This window comes from Anoplopoma fimbria, chromosome 1 (assembly GCF_027596085.1).
Source record: "Anoplopoma fimbria isolate UVic2021 breed Golden Eagle Sablefish chromosome 1, Afim_UVic_2022, whole genome shotgun sequence".
In the NCBI taxonomy this organism is placed as follows: domain Eukaryota; kingdom Metazoa; phylum Chordata; class Actinopteri; order Perciformes; family Anoplopomatidae; genus Anoplopoma; species Anoplopoma fimbria.
This window is the reverse complement of record NC_072449.1, coordinates 3,152,337-3,176,006: the sequence shown is the minus strand read 5'-3', so window position 1 is coordinate 3,176,006 and position 23,670 is coordinate 3,152,337. Positions and strand designations below refer to the sequence as shown.

The 23,670-nt window shown below is 39.5% G+C and overlaps 1 protein-coding gene across 3 annotated transcripts in view; it reads right to left on the bottom strand.

Moving 5' to 3' along the window:
- LOC129092126 (unconventional myosin-Ic-like) overlaps window positions 1-23,324 on the bottom strand; it is a 63,613-nt gene extending 40,289 nt beyond the window's left edge. Inside the window, exons 1-2 of one of the 3 annotated variants that reach the window (XM_054599971.1) lie at window positions 23,206-23,324; window positions 22,866-23,095 (exon numbers count right to left, since the gene is read on the bottom strand). In XM_054599971.1, the coding sequence (XP_054455946.1) occupies window positions 22,866-22,955 (90 nt within the window). In that variant the 5' untranslated portion in view covers window positions 22,956-23,095; window positions 23,206-23,324. Of the gene's footprint in view, window positions 1-17,828; window positions 18,173-22,865; window positions 23,096-23,205 lie in introns of those variants that run through there. The other 2 variants (XM_054600298.1, XM_054600219.1) reach the window with 2 other exon arrangements.
- Between the last annotated feature and the right edge of the window lie 346 nt (window positions 23,325-23,670).

Here is a 23,670-nt window from a genome sequence, read left to right as displayed (position 1 = left end):
TACACGTTTGTCAATTCAAAGATCATTTTTCTTGACTCATTTTGTCATAGAACTGTTGACATATAGACCTTAAAAGTATGTAATCAGAAACACTACACACCCAATAGTGTTGTGTAAGTGACGTCTCTCTCTGAAGCAATGGTTTCTGTTGGTTTCTAACCAGGATTGGGTTTTCTCACACCAACAACACGCTTAATCATTATTTCTCTTACTGGCTTATAAAAACATTTACATTACATTTGTGTGTGGAACATAGCTAAGTTAGCTAGCAAGCTAAGGTAACGCCATGTTGGTGAAAAACATTGTGAAAGATGTTCAGTAAGCGGTTTCAGAAAAAACTAAATTATACTACAACATACAACTCTCTTGACATGTAGAATTATCTTTTAAATTGACAAACATCATGTGTGTAATTCATGGCACGATTCAAACAGGATCATAAAAGTATTTGTCTTTAGTTGTCATATTTTTTCCGAAATAAGGTCCCATAGGGAAACCCAAAACGGGAGGGCCTTCGCCTCTTGAATTGACGAGTTCAAAAGACAACACACATCAGTTGACCATAAAAGTGTCGCTCTGTCAGAGTCGAATTGACGTATTTTACAGTACTTTTTGCCCAGAATTGCGTTTCCAGTGGCTTCCACGATACACATAAAAATGTCTGCAACTCTGACCGTCCTTTGAATGGTAATGTCCGTTCTACTCCTCTTTGATTTCTACGGTTGGCTCTTTCACCAGGCCGGTACTGGTCTGTCAGTAGACATTATGGATGCACTGACCCGACACGATCAATCGATTGATCGAGTGTTGCACAGACACTGACCTTATTAATCAGAGTAGGGTGTGTGTTGTGTTTGGACACAATAAGGACATTTACATCACCGGTCAACAGTTGGTAGCAGTAATGTGCAAAGAAAGACTGTGAAGAGGACAACAAGCAAGTAAACAAAGCAAAAAGCACTAAATAAAATACAAAAAAACTACTTTGTAAATGTTTTATGAGGAAGGAACTCGTTTTCTCAGACTCAAGGATTCACGTGAGAAATACTGAATGTAAGATATACTTTAGAAAACTCTGCAAAGTTTCAGTGAAGAGCTCTAGTGCCTTGTTATTCCCATCATCATAACATCGGGGGTAGTGGGAATGTCTTAGTCCTAAAATACACCTGCTTTAAGAAGATTCAAGCAAAAATCCTCAACCTTCAACCGGAATCAGTGAAAGCCAAGAGTCAATCATTTAGACCTGTAATCTTTTCAGATGTCTGTGAGTGTTGCATCACGCTTAGCTCAAGGGTTCATTTTCAGCCCATGCTGCAAAGGTTTCATCAGACCGCTCAAATACACTAAAGTAAGACGTCTCTTTACTGCAAAAGCACCATAAAACAAGATCACCTTTGGCACCAGGAGGATTAGCGAACAGCAAAGTAGCAGGAAGCTAAATATTGGGGAAATAAATCAATATATATGTTTTACATTTGGTTCCATTGCTTGAAAAGTATGAAACGAAAGTCCTCTATATGAACGCTGAGGGTCGAGTACATGTCCATATAAACGACTCCACCCGGCCGCCTCGATTACAACATCATCCAAAACCTCAGTCCCAGAGGACAGAATCACATTATAGCTGGATTTCAACCAAAAGCAATATGTTTCTAAGTTCTGTTAAAGAGACACGCCTGGTTTTGGGGGGATTTCAACTTATTTTTGTCAACTTAATCTACCCAGAACAATGTGTCCTCTCGAGTAGATCCTTGGTTGATGCCAAAATGTAAACAAATTCAACCAAAAAAAGAGAAGCCTTGCATCCAGCTTCAGTATAACTCTGCCTGGTTCTGTGTATTGTTTTCAAGCAGACCTTGCTTTTTCTTCCTGACACACCACATGTTCTTCAAACCATAAACAAATTCAGCCTTGTAAATCAGCACTATGATACGGGTCATTACAACATCTTTAACAATAAATATTATATGAACCTTGGCCTCGTCTTTGCTGCTGGAACACACAACTGTCAACGTGAGCCGTGAGAGCAAAGCCAGGAGTCTCGGATCAACCTGCTTTAACTCTCTGGCTGCAAATCAAAGAATAAAGAAAGAAGAGGTGAGCCATTAAACGCCTGCTCAAAGTGGCTGTAAATCTGTGGGTAATCCCCACAAAAAACCAACCAACCGAAACACACACACACACACACAAACAAGGTCCTGACATGAACCAGACTGTCATTCCCTCAACATCTCCTGTTCTGTTCTCACTACTAAAGTCCTGTCTTCATATCATTCAACCTGGATGGATCATTGCCAACATTTAAAAGACAATAAATGTCAAGAAAGAAAGAAATGGGGAGGGAGGAAGGATTTGGCAAATGGAGCGAGGGACCGAAGAGAATTAGAAAAATATAAATGGCAGAGCGGGGAGTCGGTGATGTCAGAGCGAAAGAATGCAAGCCATGTGGGCGGCAAACAAGAGTCAGGAAAAGAGACGAGAGGGCAGAAAGAGAGCAAGAGAGGGGGGTGAAGAAACACACAAAAAAAAACATGGCAACCAAAAGAACAAAACAGTGCGTGGCTGTTTGACAGGTGTGAGATGCACTTCCTCCTAAAATGTAAAACATTCAATGACATAATAATAAACACTTATTTAGTTAAATTCAACTCTCTAAAAATAAACTAATATTATTATTTAACTATCCGAATGTTGTGTTAATATTTATTATATTAGTATTATTGTTTACTTTAGTATTTTAATTCAAAAGAACCCTTTATTTCAAAGCCTATAAAGCCACTTTGAAGTGAACTGAGAGACTTGCGAGATGAAACAGAAGTGTGAGGAAAGAGGATGAGAGGCAGGAAGTTGATAACAGATGGTCAAAGTGTAGGAGGCATTCTATATATATATATATATATATATATATATATATTTATAAATATATATAAGATCATTATCTGACATAGTGAGCAGTCTTAACAATAAAACAGAACACATTTAAAACACAGAGAGACTCTAAATGGAGCATCATTTACTAAATGAACATCATGCTGTATTGAAGAAGACTTGAAACTAGAGATTGAGACCATAAACTCATGTTTACAATGTTTACTGAGGGAATAAATCAAGAGAGAAGTAGAGTCATTTTCTCATAGACTTCTATACAACCAGAGGAGTCGCCCCCTGATGGACAGGAGAGAGAATGAAAGTTTAAGACACACTGGCTTCAACAGCAGAACAGCAGGTAGCCTCTCAGGGTTAATCAATAATATCTTAAAATCAATTATAAAAGCAACAGGATCATGTTTGAGTCAAAACCCTGGCTTCAGAGTTTGGGATTTTTTTGTTTTGCCGATGCCAGAGAGCAAAGCAGTTACAGTAATTTAATCGACTCGTAATGACGACGTGGATGACGGTTTCCAGATTTTTGCAGCACTATATTTACACAAAGGGGGTTCCCAGAGGCCACTCAGACTGTTCCTGTTTCTCTGTGCAGCCTCACTCTCTGTGTGACGTGAATCACCTGTGTGTGTGTGTGTGTGTGTGTGTGTGTGTGTGTGTGTGTGTGTGTGTGTGTGTGTGTGTGTGTGTGTGTGTGTGTGTGTGTGTGTGTGTGTCAGACCATGGCAGAGATGTTTCCACTGTGACCAGATGTGAGACCAAAGAGACAAAAAAGACTGAAAGCAGCAGGCTTGAAATTAAGTTAATAAGGGACACTTGGCTTCTTTTTTTGTCCTATTCACACACACACACACACACACACACACCAAATATGGAGACACTCCCTGTCCTTCACACACCCACTTTTTTTCCACCGTGGCAGCACTTTGGTCATGCAGGCATTTCCTAAACAGTCTAGCGTCGTCCATGAAGGCGTAATCCTGCTCTGAGTTCTGGGCCGATGAATGGAGAACCGGCTCCTCAGGCCGATTCTAACCTCTGATGTGAGGCTACAAACACTTCTCTAAACTAAAACACAAGTGTGACACATCGCGGTGACTTCGCCCACATAAATCGGAAGTGTGGTTTAATATATTTATCTGCGATCGTGTTATTTTCACAGAGGACATTCTGACATGTCGCAGCAGGATGAGCACAGTAAACAATCAAAGGAATGATGGCTGAATTCCATTAAGCTGCTTCAAAAGCTTAATGTAGTTATTCAAAATGTGTGCTGTGAAAAAGAGCTTATATTAAGAATCATTAAACATACATTTTTCTTTATCAATTAAACTACAGATTAAGTTCTTGTGTCTTTTGTTGAGTGTCATCCCCTCCTCTCTTTCTACCTTTTTTCCTGTCATTCTCAAGCTGCACTAATAAAGGCAATTAAATCCTCCAAAAATAACCCTGAAAATAAATAAATAAAAGCTTTATCGTTTGAATAATAAAGTCAGAAAATAGTGAAAAATATATGTTTCTCCGAGGCCGAGGTCACGTGTTCAAATGTATTGTTTAGTCCTACTAAATTCCAAAATATGATATATTGAAAAATTCATATTTGAGAAGCTGAAAACATCAATTTGCAGGTTTTTTAAATGATTCAAAGACTATTTGTTTCTACTAAACTACCCTTTTAATAATAGTTATATTTATAGATTTGTTTACAACATAGATTTTTGAATCCTAATGTTTTGAATAAAAGATTATTAAATAAAGTAAATAAGTTCTGCTGTCTAATTTTAAACCATAAACTAAACCCTCTTTTGCAGAAAGCATGAGCTGACTAAATGTCCTTTATGTTTTACTCTTCATGCCTGGCTCCTCTGCAGATATCCAGACTCCCACAGTCAGCAGGGCAGGTGAAGACTTGCTGAGAAGGAACTCATAACATTGGAAACATTCTACGTCTCCAACCCCCCATTCCCACCCTTTTTTTTTTTTACCCACAATGCATTATTTCTCCTGCTTCTCCTCTAGTCTCTCTCTGCTCCTTCACGTCTTTCTAATAACCCTTCTCCGTTCACTTTTATATCTTATTCCTTCCCCTCTTGTCCTCTTCTCTTCCACATGTCTCCTCTGTCCTCTCCTTTAAATAGAGTAAATAGGTAATAAGACCCTTATAAGTGTGTTTTTAAGACCAAAAAAGTGTTAATAATAGCATTATGCACACGTTTTTTGTTAGATTATAATACATTTATAAGTACGTATAAGATGCGTATCAACATTATGTTAATAAGACTATATACGTGTAAATAAGTTATATTTTAAACATGTTTATTGTTAGATTATAAGGTATTTATAAGTCCGTATAAGAAACTTTTCACCAGTTTATAGACTGTTTTAATAAGAATTTTAATAAAAGTTTCTTAAATTTGTTTATAAAAGCATTAATTGCACATTTATTGAGTTTAACTAACTTACCTACTATGACATTTTTAAGAATAATCAATACTTTATTATGCATTTAGTAGCAGGTAACTATGCACTTCTTAACTGTAGGCTAAGCATTTTTGCAACTACCAGATCTATAACGAGAACAATGCCTTATTAAGGTAATAATATAATTTAAAATCCTTTATTATGCTTTTAATAACAGTTAATTATGCTTTTAACATGTATAGCAAAAGACATTATCAACACGTGATATTAATGATCACGAATCACATAAACAACAAACAAAAAAATGGTGCAATTGTACAACAATTTACCTCAATGTTGAAAGATATTGTAATAATTGTACTATTTGGCTCACTCCAGATGGGCGAGCTGCAAAAAGCATTTAATAAGTGCATAATAGAGGCTGTATTAACCTTAATAGATCCTTAATTTAGATCTAATTAAAACATAATAATGTCAATAAGTATCTTATAAAAGGACTTATACATATTTTCAATAACTTAAGCTTATTAAAAGGACCTTAATATAAAGCTTTCCACAATGTTATTGTCTCACAAAAGGTCTAAAGGTTATTTTAGAAGGTTTGTAATACTGACAAAGAATGCAACTTGAGGGTACTACTCAAAAGCAATTTAGCATTTTCCTCCTCCCACACCTCTTCCTGTTCCACACCTCTTCCTGTTCCTCCTCTCTTCCGTCTCTCGTCCCCTTTTTTGTCATTACCTCGTTCACCAGTAAATTGAACCGCCAGATAAAGTCGCGGCCACGTATGTTTGGACTGCACAAAGTAAACAAGGAAGTATTTCATCAGATTCCACTGGCTGTAAGAAAATCAACACGTATCGAGTCCTCCGTGTTTTTGTGTGGAATTATAAGAGCTTGAACAAAGTTGCTACATTTCCAAACATTGAATTTCCTGTTTACTCCGAGCACTTCCTCTTTGCTGATTAGAGATTAATAACAGCTGAGCAGCGGGACAAAACAAACAAATATAGAATTAATTCACATTATTACTCCATATTACCAATTTCCCCTGTTTTTTTTAAATAGTTTTAAGCACTGTATATAGGAGAGAGGAGACAGGAGGGTATGAAAGTAAGTGTGACATTTAGAAGAGATGGTTCCTCCGAGGCCATCGGTTTCTCATTAAAGGGCTGTTGACAAGTCAGCATCCACCTACATTAACCCCGACAAATGGATGGAAATTTATGTGTGAACCGCTTGAACTCCTGAGAGGAATCTCTGGAGAGAATAACTGTGCACAGAGCCCTCTCCCGACACGAGAGGATGGCTCAGCAGTTTGGTCACACAGTTCATTGCAACATCTCTGGAATCTCCTCAGAGATTTATCACCAGCTGGGGTTGGGCTGCTGAGACAAGGGCACATATGTTCATCGTGCTCTGCATTCATACTCATTTGCAAATATACAAACATCTGCATCCAGCAGTGACCAGACAGCTACACAAGCCTTACAACACACAGGCATGTCCTCATAATGATGAAATGTGGACGCCGAGAGTCTCCGGAGACTGAGAGACAAACGTAGAGACAGAGAGGCAGCCATGTGTGGATTCCACTAAATGTAAACAAGCTTGAGATGATGCTACACACCTGTGGTTTTGTTAGCGCTATGGTTTCTAAAAATGTAAAACTATATTTCCCATGTTTCTAATAGGATATAGATTTATGGGAAATGTAGTTTAGAGGCCAGTAATGGTTGCCATCTTTCTAAGTGAGGTTCTTTTGTTCCAAAAACTTTATATAAAAGGGTAACCAGACAAATAACATATAACAGTACTGTATCGACTTTCAAATTAGGCTTCAAGTTCTTCCAAAACAGAAGATCAAAGAAAGAAAAGAAACATAAATAACACATATAAAGAAACAAACAAACAAAACCTCAACTATATATGTGTAAAATAAAAAATGAGAGAAAAAGAGTCACCTATAACAACTGAGAAATTGTGTAGTGACACGGCAGCTGTAAAAGTAAACATCTAGAACATATCGCTAAATAAAGCCCCTTGAATCAACACTGATATTTGGATTTACAACAATACCATAAGAGGACACCATCAAAGTCAGCTCTCCCTTGTGGTTGTCAGGTTTTCTCAAAGGAAAACACAGTGTGTGGTGTGTTGTAGCAGACAAAAAGGAGGATATTTCATTTAATTGGACTTTAAGAATGTCTCCTGTGAAGTTCAGAGCTACACCGGCAACAATTTCACCCCACTGGGAACTGATCTAAAAGACCAGTTGGTCTTTAACATTGTAGAATACTCCCTCACACACACACACACACACACACACACACACACACACACACACACACACACACACACACACACACACACACACACACACACATCTCAATCCAACCACTTGTCATAGTTCGACCGGGCGGGGCTGCTATGGAATGCTAGAAAGTGAGCTTTGATTATTAGTGTTTGTTAAGGAGGAATGCGGCTCACAGCTGTGTTGGAGGATAAAAATACATTAAATCAGGAAACAACTGTGAAATCCTGGAGGACTCAAAGGTTTAACATACCGACCGTGTTATCATAACACCCATAGTTCATGTTCTTCTCTGGGAAATCAATTATTCAGGTACTGAATGCTAACATGCTCAGAATGATATGCTAACACGCTGATGTTAATCAGGTAATGTTTCAACCATTGAGCGTGTTAGCATGCTAACGTTTGCTATTTAGCAAGTACAGCTGAGACTGATGGGAATGTCTTTAGTGTATTGGACAAAGTCTGAAAAGCTCAGGCGTTCATCAACGTGATCAGAGTTCAACCTGAGGGGAACATGAATGAGTTAATGTGTGTTAATGGCAGTCCATCCAATATTGTTGAGGCCTTTTCATTCAATGTGAAGCTCATGCTCGGACAGATAAAGTCATGGGATCGCCAAAGTCATTAGGGTTCATCCTCTGAATACCATGAATCTGTGCACCCAATTATGTTGGAATCCCTCCAATAGTTGCTGAGATATGTCACAAAAAGCTAAACATGTTAAACTGCTAATCACGCTAGATGTCAAGTCAGGGGATCACCAAATCCTGTGGCACTTGAACCATGAATGTTGGGACAAAATTTCATGGGAATCATCATGAAACAGTGGTTTAGGTAATTCAGTCTGGACCACGCATTCCTGGAGGACGTAAAAAACTAATTTCAAACTAAAATAAATATTATTTGAAACATTTTTCAACCATGCACAGGAGGAAACTAGTTGACCTACTTCCCAACAAAGAATAGCACCATAAAACTGCAAAATCAAGGCCTTAAATATCGAATTTATGACTTGAAGATAGGACAATTCAAAAACCTGAGGGAAACTGTACACTCACAGACATTGTTTGGCTTTTTTACAGGCTAAACTGGACACTGCAGCAATGGAAAAGATTGCAAAACATTCTAAGAGAGTAAAGCAACAGCATATAAAGAGGACTGTAAATGAGAGTGGTCTGATAAGGATTTCACAGTCTGTCCTTTAACACTCTTCAATATCTGTGTCAACTTTATCATGGATTGCTCTCCAGTTTGGGGTGTTAACCTGCTTATTAACCTTCAATCCATGCACAACTACACGTCTGCATACTTTCACCCTCTATGACAACGAGCAGGTAAAGACAAGGAAGGAGTGAATATTGCTCAGCTATCTGTATCGGCAATCAGAGAGGTCGGTATCGGTCAAACCCGGGTGTGAACCAGCTATCTGAACCTCATTCATAAACCGTGTTTGCATTCCTTCAGGCATTATAGGCCGCTCATTTCTGCTGGTATCTGGCTTTTTCACGCCACATTTACTTCTTCTTCGTCTTCTCCCGACCTCACAGCACAGATCAAGTTATTTATACTGCGTTTCCCACATTCTACCTCCTACTCCACCATCCCACCATCTCACTCCTTCTTGTTCTCACTCTCTCTAGGTCCAAGGCTACACCTGCTCATACTGTACTGACTTTATCAAAGCTCCACGGAAGGATTTGGTTAAATGTTAACACAAAGGTATTGAGTGAGAGAGGAAACCTTCATAGGGCGTTTGCTGTATTGTCGCCGTGCTCAAGGCTATGGGAAACACACACACACACACATTTACTTCCACTGAATTACACGACTGCTCATTCAGAAAACTCCTATTGTCCTGCAGAAGAACTAAACGTTTGTTGTCAGGCGTGTTGCCTTGCTCATAAAAAATGTGCGTCCTGATCCGGCAGCAACCTCCGGTTCTGCAGAGGGAAGTCAGTGCTGAAGTGTCTTAAAGCTGCATTCTCTCTCCTGTCCATCAGGGGGCGACTCCTCTGGTTGTATAGAAGTCTATGAGAAAATGACTCTACTTCTCTCTTGATTTATTCCCTCAGTAAACATTGTAAACATGAGTTTATGGTCTCAATCTCTAGTTTCAAGTCTTCTTCAATACAGCATGATGTTCATTTAGTAAATGATGCTCCATTTAGAGTCAAACAGACCATAAAGCAGGGGATGCTTTAGGGCGGGGCTACACACTGATTGACAGGTCTCTACCACAGCGTTTTCCATGATTTTGTATTAGAACTTTAACCCTTTCACAATGTGTTTTCACTTCATGAAAGTCAATAGTCACATCACCCTCTCGTGTCACTTCTGGCTTGCAAAAAGCCAAGATGTTAACTGTCAGAAACAAATATGGCGACGGCCAAAATGCCAAACTCAAGGCTTCAAAATTTGCAGTGAACAAACCAGTCGATGACATCACGATGACCATGTCCACTTTGTATATACAGTCTATGTTTTGCATGCTAGCTAGCTAGCTAGCTCTGAGAGATTATTTCCATTCTTCAAAACTTTTCATAGGGTGTAATAATGTCCAACGAACAAAAGGCCGGGCGGAGTAAACTAGTATGTATGTAGTATGTAGAAAATGTGGAAGTATGCATGTATGGCTCAAAATATAAATGGTGCATTCAACATCCTTCAAGGTTTAACCTGCTCTGGCATTTACTTTCCTGATAAGGAGCTATTAGTCACCCACAGAGGCAAAGTACGTTGAGTTTGAATCCTTGAGTCAAGCCATCAAGCTCATTTTATGCCGTTTAGTCCAACTTTTCCTTTCCCATGTCTTTTCCCAGTCACCAAATTCCTCATTCTCTCCACCTCCTTTTTTTTTTTAAACTGTGAACTTATCTAACATGAACAGGCTGTACAGTCGGCTAAAAATAGTAAAACCGGAGTTTATCTTAGTTTAAAAAGGGGGTGTGGTTAAAGAGAGGAATTCATTTGTTGATTTTTTCCGTCTGTTGAATTCTGCTCGAGTAGGAGTAAAATGTTCCCAATGTGCTCCGTAGTCTCACATCAATCCAACGCAAACACACAAACCGTATGCACCCTTGATTCAACAAACACAGAGATTTGCCTTTGGTGTCACATCGCAGCAAACAGAGTGGGGGTGGGTGTGTCTCAACACTGAAAATGCACAGCTACACAGGAGAGGAGCTGACATAATTACAGTCATGATATGGTACAGGATCCAGAGGGCAGTTTGTCACGATTACAAAGATGGATGATCACACACACACTGCATGTACAAAACAAGACTCTAAACCCACCACTGGCGGGATCGAAAAGCTTGTTTTCTTTAAATATTCGCCCCAAAAACATAATTTATCAAAGCCAGAAGCTGTAAAAAATAACATTATTGTCGATTTATCATCTTTCCGACCATCCTTGAACACATCATGTGTGACAAACACTTTCGTTAGAACAAACAACCAAATCACAGCTTGAAATTGTGATATTTGTTATCAAAAAACATTATTCTATATGTCTCATTTGAAATTTCACCACAAATACACCATTTGATATAATCAGATCATGTAAAATACATTAAATTATGCGGCCCTCAGTGCAACTAGGAAGCTATAATTGACTCGCCTGAGACCAACAGTCACGTGACAACAATTCTGTGAAACTTCCACTGAACTGCAGGTTGATGAACACAGAGGAGAGGCTGTAAAAATGTAAACAGTCTGATATAGACGGCACGTGAAGCTTCAAAAAAAAATTCCAACACTGGTAACACTTGTGAAAACTTGGTAAAATGTTGCATATATAGATTCTATGGTTTTCCAATGTTTGTAAAAAATAAAATTTCAAAGAAATTCAACTTCTTTTTGTAGGTTTTTTTTAGGATTTTTTTAGCAATTTAACTGTCTTTTTCTGCACTAAAGACGTTCTGAGTTATCAGTTCTTCTAGTCATGATATTTCTGTTTCCATAGAGGTGCAGGACTTTCTATAATGCAGTGAAAAACAAGGCCGCAGAGAGTAAAATGTGACAGTTTAGGGTTCAGAGGTAACACAAACAAGTAGAACTCTATAACTGCTCACTAAAAGATACATTTACTGGGGTCATAGGTGTATTTGGAAATGATATACACAGTTTACACGTTGTTTTTTTTTACTCCTTAGACCACCTACCGTCTCCATGTGTGGGAATACAAAACTCATATTAATAGGTACTCAAATAAACACTGTAGTCTATTATTGTTCATAGATTATTGTTCTAACTAAACTGTGGTTAAGCGCTCAGGTAAATAGATTTCTGGTAAAGTATCCAACAGGAACATCACTCACAAAGCACCCACAGATGGCATTGGATTACAAGTTATCTGGTGTTATCTGGTTAATCCGAGTGACGGTGTGCAGGTGAGGGTGTGAGTGGAATGGAATGGGACGGGATTAGGAAGTGAGTATATCAGCACTACTGATAAGTAAACATGAATGAGCAAGCGTTGGTTAAATCTCTTGCACGACTTCCAATGTTTTTCTTTTAGAAAAATAAATGCCAACATCCCTTAAAAAAGTTTCATAAAGTCAGAGACGCTTCAATCCTAAACAATTAAACCAAAACCAAAGTAAATGCTGTACTTTTTTAACTGTTTTTTGTAGCCTTTGTCATTCATACTTCCAAGTCATTTGAGGACTCGCATTTTTTTTTTAAAGATGGCAGTGAAGCTGTCGTGTGTTTTTGAGTCGTTTCCAGCGTGGTTTTCTATTCCCACAGCAGTCCAGGCTGCAAAACTCAGTCACTCATAACGTTTATTCCCAGCAGGGCGGGGCTCGCTCCAACCCGGGAAAGCTTTGGGATGTGGGGGGAACAAAAAAACAACAAAAAAAAAAGGAACACATGGAAAAGCTAAAGCAGCTGCCCACAGCTAAAACTAACCAGGCTCACACACAGACCGTACCCTCCAAGACTGTGAGTCATCGGCACACAGGTAACACGTAGCCTGAATCACTGCCAGACGCTTCGTTCTCTCAGTATTTCCATCCCACTACACCCTCTTCTGACTTCACTGAGTGTTTCTGCATGAATTCAAACACATCTCTCTGCCATCTGAGACCGTTATGGTGCACGATGCAAGATCCTAAATTCAGAAGGTGTTACGACGCCGTTTTTTCCCCTTAACAATACAGATTCTGATACTTGAACTTGTGTGTATGCCGATACCAGTGCAGTAAAACTGTGAGGGGTTGATTTGTATCTACAGCACTAACATATATATAATAATGCATTTGAATTCATACAAAACTGAGCCTCAAATACCAAAATCATACAAAAAAAAAAATCACAGTTTGAGCTGTTTTGTTGATGGTTGTCCAGTTGGAAGCATTGAGACTATGTGGCATTCAAATGCTCCAGTAAAACACAGGATTTTCAAATACTTAATTTAACAAGATTATATTTGAATGTTAGACGAACTGTGATAATGCAAATAAAGACCTGACTGTTTTGATTACATATAAAAGTATATTTTTAACATTTTTAGCAATTTTCTCTTGATTTTGTCTTTGTTATCATCTATTACGTTTAATAAACAATAAGATATTATGAATTAGGAAACAAACTTAACTTAAATGTGGAAAGTCTCTTGCCTTAAAATAATCAAATAAACCATTGAAAGATTCCTAAATACTGAAGTTTAAACTATTTGCATATTCACAGAACAAACAGCAGCCAAAGTTGTCCAGTGAAGCTTTAGAGTAAATCCCCAGAATATGTGATATATCATTATGAGCATGCTTAAGAACAAAAAGATGTGAGCTAATAACCCCCCCTTCATTCATTGATGAACTATGTAGCAAAACTTCAATGACCATTCCTGTCCAGTGTCTCAGAGACTTTCCCATCTCCATGTCTGACTCAGCTTCCCCACACACTCTCAGCCTCTGTCGGCCGTAGTCATCATCTAAACAACCTCCCACACAAACCACCTACTCAAGCTCATGTTAATTATCATTTAACCTGATCTGTGAGTCATCTCAGTCTCACTGCTCAGTTATCTCTCACAGAAAACAACAATCCATCCAAATAAATCATCTTGCAGACGCTGCTCTTTTGTTAGATATATCTGATATTAGCCTGTTTGTTATCTCACACCTCTGATTGGATATTTGCCACAACCACAACCGGGTAGGAAAACTGTGAAAAACACAATAAATGGCAGAGAAAGGCTCTAGCAATAAATGTGGATCTGTGGTCTATATATATATATATATATATATATATATATATATATATATATATATATATGGATAAAGAAAGTGGTGTATGCCCTAAATCCAACAGGAAATATCTTAAATCTTAAGAAAAGAGGTAAAAATGAAACACCAAAGTACGGTTTACATTTTGTACTACCTTGTCATTTCAAGTGTTGATTGTAAAAAAGAAAAGGTTATTTATATATATATATATATATATATATATAGACAAAGAGATATATATAAGAGAGTGCTGCAGCCTGGATGATTTTGAAGGCTAAAATCAGCCCCGTCATGCATCCATCAGCCATGAACGGAAACTCTTGACGTGTCCTCGAGGTGTGAAATCTTGTGGGTTTTTCATACTGCCTTATTGTTGTTGTATTGTGAAAATGTACTGTTTTGAGATTGTTTATTTATACTAACAGTGTTAATTATCTGTTTCCTGCCCAGGGACTACAGATGTACATTAGCACATAGCTAACTCTGATACAGCTAACAAGTCGTGCACTGTCCCAGTCAGATAAATAAATAAATAGACCTCATGAAAGCTTTCTTCAAGTCCTCTTGCACAACAATCTAGGGCATGAAACTGTACACTTATCATCAGCCTCATAAAGTCTGATTTTTGAGCCAGCTCTTCATGCCTTTAAGAAATGAGTACAAAGGCCATGAATCCACTTTGAACCTGGAAACTGCTGTTGCTCTGGAAGCTTATCAGTCCGGTTCCAGGCTTAGTCTAGTGTGATATCTGTGCTTAATGTTATCAGAGCAGCGTGTCCAAAGCCCTGAACGTATCTTCATGCTTGGGTTCACATTGTCCGCACAGAGGCCATGTTTTAAACTGGGCATGTCTAGAGTCATGTGTATGACTAGGAACAGCAGTATAACCCCATGACTTTTGAGTTAAATAAGCACTTAGTTGGCCTTGATATCACTTTTCTTTCCATTTTTTGTTCCAGAGCTAACTAAAGCTTGTAATGGTGGATATTGACAGGATGGTCAAATTCATATATTTTAAAAATGCCCAAATCCAAATCCGTGGTGCAAGCCACCCAATACACCAGTAGGACTGAACTTGTGCAGCTTAAAGAGGTCATGATCCCTCACCGGCTTCCCAACACAGCCAAAACCAAACAAACCAGTCTCTGCTGTAATGGCATACGAGTGTGTTTAGCTAATTTCTTCCATTTGTGTGCAGTGTAAACGTCCTTCAGCTTGAACAGCTGGTTCTTCAGCGACGCCATTTGTTGCATCCTTGCATGAGAACACGTATCTGGCAAATAAATCTGCTTCATGGCCACAAGTTTGATATGACAGCATCAAATTGAAAAGGTCATACATGTGGAAATAAATCCCCCCCACTGAACATTTCCTATGACACAGTTCAAGTGCATTCGAGAGAGTCTTTCCTGTTGTCGAGGTGATGGTGAAGGTCTGACTAACATTCAGATGTATCCTCTTGGTTCCTCCCAGGATCCACAGCACATGTTGATGAGAGACTACGACACCAGGAAAACCTTCACTCTGACAGCAGCATGTTGATATATATCCGACAAAACAGAAAGTCACGGTTCTGTGGCTCCTCTAGCACATTTCTTGTAAACTCCTTAAAACATGGAATCAGAAAGATAAGGAATTTGTCATGTAGGAACGTACCAACTACCATAACAACGGGGGGCAAGGTCAGATTGCAAACCAGGGATCAATGAACCAAAGTTCTCCTCAATTAAACAGAAAATGAGGACAAAAGACATAAAATCTTCTTATCGTCTCACGATTATCCAGGTCAAAATAATTGCCATTCACGATATTATCACAATAATCATCAAAATCCAACTAAAGAAATCTGTAAAATGGCACAAAAACAAACAGCAATCACTTAACCATTTAAATTGTATTGCATGGGACCTATCTGTTTGGAGTGAACATCCTTTTTTAGTGAAAAACAAACAATCTTAAATATGATTACGTACTATAAGTCAAAAATAAATAAAGGATGAATAAAAATAAATATTGTGTGATTTTGATGATAAATCCTGTATTTTATACTATGAAACAACAATGTATAAACTACGATCCACTAATCGCAAGAGTTACAATCATATATCGTCCAATCCGGAACTCCTTTCACAAGCCTTGTGTCTTTGCTTACATAAAGTAAGCACACAGAGCCAAAGGGGAAATACCTAACCATGCAGAAGCAGGTTAACATTTGGGGTCATTCTAACTGCAGACTACCACAGAACAAACACCACAACCCTGTCACAGCCACGAGGCAAAAATACTACCAGCCCATTAAACCCATAAGGGGAAAAATATGCCTTAAAGCATCCGTGCCACATCAGTCCAATGGAAACTACAGCTTTAAAGAAAGCCTCACCAGGGAGTTTAGGCCGCTTTGGAAAGATGTATCGACAACAGCACACGGATAATGCAGACTATGCACGTTGAATATGCTGCACTGTTGTGTACATTGTTCTTTCCAAATGGCCGCCATTTTTAAAATGTAAAAACCTTTTACAAATCAACACAAGCTATCGTGCATCACTGGCCTCAAAGCCGATCATCTCCAATGACAAGCCGTCATGTAAAGGAGCTTACACCAAACTTACAGCCCGGTGACGGTCAACCTAGCGGCAGCTGCAGGCAGCCGGAGAATGCTGGGAGGTCCTGCCCTCCAGGTGACCTTCAGGCAACAGGTCAGCTGCTTTTTAGGCAAATTTTCGTCACACTTTCAATCTACACGTGCATCCTTCTAATGAACTAGTTTGAATTTCCGTCCTCACTCAATATCAGGATGATGATTGGAAGATTACGAAGCCAAAAGAGAAAGGAAAGTGTATTTTTCCAATGACAACACCCTGATAAAAATATTCTAATTACCAATCCCACATCTGCATATAATATTTGATTTTTCATGCCAGTTTTTCAATCATTATACAAGACTTCTCATCCGGTTAACACCATATATTCCTGTATATACAGAGCAGGAATAGACCAGGTGCTTCCCTTGTGTTGCAAGTCAACAAACTTTTAACAGGTGGGCATGTTGACCTCCTTGCAGAGACACTTTCTCACTCAAATTCTATCAAACTGACTTGTGTTGCATGCAAATTTGCTGTTGAAGGGGAAAACAGCTAGTGTTAATGATTGATAGAGTCATTCATTTACCACCTCAGCATTGATTATTGCTTAGGTTGCATTTGAAGAACACATGCTCCCCCTTCCTCCAGACATGCACAACACCACATAGTAACTTCACAGCAGCTCTGCATTCCCTCTGGCTGTGAGTTTAGCTGTTTAGTGAACTAATCTGTGTCTGTCTGGTGTCTATAAAAAGACAACCCCAACCTTAAGGATTTCAAGTTGTAGGCTGCTTGCCAAATCGGTACGTGGCTGGAAAAGTTCACAACACTGCAAGGAGACAAGGTTGCACCAAACTTCATTCATAACTGCCCAAAATACTGGTTTCTTTGCTTTACAACAGATCACATTCACCCATACAGAGCCAGGAATACACCAAATACTTGTTTAAAGATAGTTTTCAACTTTGGCACCCTTGTGTTTGATCACAGTAACCTCTATGGCACCACAATTCAACAACCCGGCAGCAAAAGAATGAATTGTGGAGTAAGTGGGTGGTGAAGCTACACTCTTGGTTAAATATTGTCAAATTAATACAAAACCAACATGTTAAACATATGCCGAATTAATCAGTGGGTTTCACTGATTTGTCACATGTCTTTGTTTATGTTTCACGCTGTAAACGAGCTGCCAAAAAAAGGTGTAAATGTTAAATCAATGATTCTGTGAATGCAGTTTGGTGTGGTGTGTTTTCTTTTTTTGTCCTCCATATGGTAAACGCATCAAGCCCACACACTCAACCATGCTGCCATGTCACGAATAACCCTCTTAATTAACCATTTAAACTCAACACAAAACACAGTTGGATGAAGTTTTCTCAGTGGAACATACCTTTAAAGAAATCAGCCAAAGTGAAACCAAAACCTGCTTGTTTCTCTTCTTTCACTCACTTGTCTTAATGGTCTGGATCCTTTGGTGGAGGTGTTTGGTTCAGTACCTCCTCAGTGAGAGTCAGTCAGTCAGTCTGTGAGCTCTGGAGGAACGTGCTGCGCGCCTGGTTTCTGACGCACCACCACTCCCAGTCCAGACCAGTGCTCCCACTGTGGTGCTCCTCTGACTATACTTTCCACACACAACACTGCAGAGCGCTTTCCCTTTACACATATGAATTAATTCACAAGTGAAACCACATTCTATATATTCTTTTTCTTTTTTAAACTCCTCTCATGCATGGAGAGGTGTGGCAATACACCCCCTTCCTTTTCTTTCACAGCCCAGTTATACCAGGAAGTTCACCATAAAAAAAAAAAAAAAAAAAAAAACCAGCTCGTGTATGAGTGATATACTTCATTTTAGTCCAAAATATTGTTTTATCTGCAAACACTTCTTATCTGCTTGTACCAATGAGAAATAAACGCATATCTCCAAATCCATCACATACTTTTAAGTATTGTAATAAAAAATAAAAAAAATGCACATGTTTATGAATCAGCCTTACTAAATGTGCTAATGTAGGATAATATACACCTTTCATGTCAGGGAGGGAATGATAATATCTTTAATATCAAAATGAAGATATTTATTGTTTTGAGACTAATCCGCAAAACTGATTCTGACTCAGCATGAATTTGTAAAATCCAGAGGAAAAAACATCCGGCATCCATCGGCACTTTTTCTTTTTATAGACAAACTTTCATTTTGAACTATCTGCTTTATTGAATGGTAGAGTATGCAGCGTGTGCATGAATGTAAAATGCCATTAAAATAACGAGATATTTGGGTGGAGTTTGGTGCAGCAGATAGGAATGAATTCATCTGTTAAAGTGTAATTCTGCTGCTTATGACACCACAGCAGAGACTGGCATGGTTCATATCACCAGTGAAACCAGTTCCATGGAGTCATTGTTCCCTCTACCGACACTGAGGCTGTCACTGCACCTTCACACACATCCAGACTCTCCATTTACAACAAGACACTGAAGTATTATGAGGGAGAAGCAAAAGATTCAGATTTTGACCTTAAAAATGATAATCTTTACACACAAAAGTCTTCTGTATTCTTATAAAAAAAATTCTATATCAGGTTCCAGTTCCAGCTCAACAAACACTTTCACTTTGACCATTATTTCCTTTTAGGGAAGTTATGTAATAAAGGGTTTTTATAGCAGTGCTCAATCCCCAGCTGACCCTCTTTGGATCTACTGCAGTTTGTAAACAGTTTTTTTTAGTAGTCGGCTCATAAATGCAATTTTCCTTAATCTCTATTTTTTTAATTTAATTGGATTTCTCATATTTTATGTTTTATTTCAATTGTATTTCCAAACATGAGGATCTACTGAATCTCTATTATTTTTATTTATTAATATATATATATATATTTATGTTGTTATTTATTTTTATTTATTTATTTTTATTTGACTTTTTATTTGATTTATTTTTGTATATTTTTTAGGTGGGGGCTTAAGTCGTGAATTTAGAAATAATTAATCTAAACATATCAGAATTGGCCTATAAAATACTCACCATGTGATTTCATTGTAGAATGCAAACCCTTTTTTTTTTTAAACCTTAAAGTTACAACAAGGGACTTTAATTTATTTGTTGATTTTGGCGCCCCCTGTGGACTAAAGTGGTAGTGTTTAATAGAACCTCTCATTTTACTGCAGCAGGGTCTGACAGTCTGCCCCGCTCAGTCCTGGTTCTGGTTCTCCCATGCCTCCAGTGGGTCCAGTAATATGGTCTGGGTCTCCAGCAGGGTGGTGCTGGCTCCCAGAGAGGAGAAGCTCTGCTCCTGGAGGAGGAGGAGGAGGAGGAGGAGGAGGAGGAGGAGGAGGAGGAGGAGGAGGAGGAGGAGACGCTGCTGCTGCCGGGAACTGAGCTCTCCTCCTCCCTCCGAAGCTCAGACTGCAGATAGAAGGCTGCGGTGGAGCCGGATCTGGGTCTGTCCATGGTGGACTGGTCTCTGCTGGATCTGGGTCTGTCCACGGTGGACTGGTCTCTGCTGGATCTGGGTCTGTCCACGGTGGACTGGTCTCTGCTGGATCTGGGTCTGTCCACGGTGGACTGGTCTCTGCTGGAGTCTGAGTCTGAAGGAGTTTCTGGTGAACCTTCATGATTTCATCTGGTTTCTCCAGAATCCGACCCGGTGGCTCCGATGACGAGCTTTAAGAATAACTTTATAGAAACAGACGATCTTCTCTCTGATGGTCTGGTTTACTGATGGAGGTCTATAGAGGACCAGGACTAAACTGAGACTGGATCAGAACCAGATAAAAGTTCCTCACTGTGACTTTAAACTTAAAGTCCTGAGGTCATGACCTCAGCAGTTCAAACATATAAAGTTTGTGAGTTCAATGTCAAGAAAGAAAAAAAATCCCCTGTCTTTCATTTCAGATACGCAACACTGAACACGTGAAGGTGACCTCAACCAGCCGCTCAGCTGGACTGTAATAAGGCTGCACTGCCAGAGGGGGAGTGATCGATTCAGTCCAACCGATGACACACACACACACACACACACACACACACACACACACACACACACACACACACACACACACACACACACACACACACACACACACACACACACACACACACACACACACAGGTTGTATCCTGTTGACAGACAGACTGGACGGAAAACCAGTAATCACTGCCAAAACTTCTCCACGCACATTTAATATTTTGTATTTGTTCTAGAGACAATTAACTCCACAATAAATATATATTTCTAAATATATTTGTCTGTTCTATTAGGAAACTAAATGTGCCGTATGATCAGTCATCTTGTATCTGATCAATATAAGAAGGTAATGAATGATTGATGTCAGTAAACCACTTTCACAAGCAGGCTGATTTGACCTTGGAGGAATGTAGGAAGAGGAAATAATGAAGCCGTGTAGTTGGAACGTCTCTGTTGTTTCCTCCCGTCCAGCTACAGCAGACCCCCCCCTCCATTAACCAGCACATTCCTCTCACTGTACATCCTAATCCCGTGTCAGCCCACGCTTAAACTGTACCAAATGGTACCTTATACCATGGGAGGAATTTTATTTTGAAAACCCGACTCCCTTCATTCCTCAGATACAGTATAGATATTAGACATGTCCTTATCTCGACCCTCCTCCTTCCTATAAAAGTATGTTACAAAATGTCAAAGGGTCTTAATTCAACGGATGTCTCTCCCACGTCTCGTTCAACTTGATGCTCCAAGAATGTAACGAACGTTTTGGTGCATGAACTTTCTTACAGCATGTTTTATCCACTGTGAGGAACTTTTTACTGGTCCTGATCCAGTCTCAGTGTAGTCCTGGTCCTCTATAGACCTCCATCAGTAAACCAGACCATCAGAGAGAAGATCGTCTGTTTCTATAAAGTTATTCTTAAAGCTCGTCATCGGAGCCACCGGGTCGGATTCTGGAGAAACCAGATGAAATCATGAAGGTTCACCAGAAACTCCTTCAGCCCAGACTCCAGCAGAGACCAGTCCACCGTGGACAGACCCAGATCCAGCAGAGACCAGTCCACCGTGGACAGACCCAGATCCAGCAGAGACCAGTCCACCGTGGACAGACCCAGATCCACTAGAGACCAGTCCACCGTGGACAGACCCAGATCTGGCTTCACCGCAGCCTTCAACCTGAAGTCGGAGCTCCGGAGGGAGGAGGAGAGCTCAGCTCCCGGCAGCAGCGTCTCCTCCTCCTCCAGGAGCAGAGCTTCTCTTTGCTGGGTGACAACACCTACACCACCACGTAGTGAAGGGGGGCATGGGAGAACCAGAACCAGGACTGGGCGGGGCAGACTGTCAGACCCTGCTGCAGTTATATTAGAGGTTTTCTAAAAGGACTCTGGTGCTCAGAAACACTACCACTTTAGTCCACAGGAGCCGCCAAATTCAACACACTACAAAAGTTTCTTGTAGTAACTTTAAATGAGCGATTTCCTACATTTCCCAGAATCCCTTTCAACAAACTCCAGCTTTCAGTCAGTGCTCTAATGTACGATAACTTTGCAGGCATTACAACCAAAACAACTTATTCAAAGAGGCTTAAACACTCTGTAGAGTAAAGGAGAATTAAAACAGAATTAAAGATAACGTTACTATGAACCACCCTTTTTACATTAGATGTTATTTGATCTGTTGTTGATATAAACATATTGATTATAGCAGCTTTAAAATGCAACAGCCTGTCGATTGAGGCTACAATTGGTGCAGAAATCAGATGAATATTGACCCAAAATGTCAATTATTAATCATGCATGACTGACACTAAACTTGATTTTTTTCAAAGAATATCTCGCTGTGATTGAAAGTTTTCTGAGGAAAATCACCACAAAATAACTGTTAAGACCCTGAAATACAACGTGCATCACAGACACCGTTAATGTGGAATTGATATTTCTATGTGTTAACTTAATGCTACTGCTGAATCCTACAAATCCCGCCCTCTTCATGTCAACAGAACTAAGTGTTTATGTATTTGAGGAATGCTCATTATAATTCTGAGAGCACCGCTCGGAGCCAAAGGGGATTCAAACTTATTTACAAAACACATCTGTTCTCATTTATCAAAGCAATTTGCATGACAGCCAATAAACTATGGAGCAATTTTTACAGCTCTTAAATTATGTAAATGTTTCCCAACCCTGTGGGAGATGAACCCTATCAGCTGCGTCAGCAACAACATCTTTCCTACGAACTGAACGGCCATGAAAACGCATCAGAATTAAGTAGAAGACTCCAGATCTGGTCTCAGACCTTGACCCCATACATAAGTGTGTGTGTGTGTGTGTGTGTGTGTGTGTGTGTGTGTGTGTGTGTGTGTGTGTGTGTGTGTGTGTGTGTGTGTGTGTGTGTGTGTGTGTGTGTGTGTGTGTGTGTGTGTGTGTGTGTGTGTGTGTGTGTGTGTGTGTGTGTGAACTGACCTTGCAGCCATGGCAGTAGTTTTCTCCGTTCTTCCCTGGAGAAAGGATGATTTCCCCCGTTGGGATCAGCTGGATCCTCAATTCCATCATCTTTCTCCTTTCGTATCCCACCTACGTCCCTTTTTTTCTTAAAGTGATTCCAACTTGTTTGGTTCTGTCCGGTTCTGTTACTTCAAAAATATCACTGAGATCCACTGGAAAAAAATCCTTATTTCAAAGAGAAGAGATGTCTGAAAAGCAAAAATATCTCTCATTAGAAATCCATGCGGGCATATCAAACATTTCCCTCCTACATGCATGTGAAAGAGAAATACCGTATCCATCATATTAAAGCTCTTACCTTATTTATGGAGAATTTTCCACCTCCTGATACGCAGAAAGCAGTGACTTGGCTCCGAGGTTTTTGTATTTGGGGTGTTACCTGTTGCAGAGCGGAGATTCACAGTGAGGCCAGCTTCCCCTCGCTGCAGCCAGAGGATGTTACCTCTCTGGTTGAGGGATCATGGGGGAGGATATGGAGCTCAGCCTGTTCTGAGATGGATGTCACATGCAGAGGATATGTGTCTTTTGTCTTACTGACAAAAGTGGGAGTGTGTGTGCATGGGAAGATAAAAGTGTGTTTGTGTGCTCTCTGGTAAACATATCTGTGTCTTGTTCTTAGCTGGTGAATTGATTAACATCCCAGAATAATAACAAAGGAAGAAGTCTTGCTCAGTGGATCCAAAACCCTTTTTACCTGATGTACGTCATACAGCACACATACAACATTTCATTCTATAAAAGTGAACAAGATGTTTACATTCGA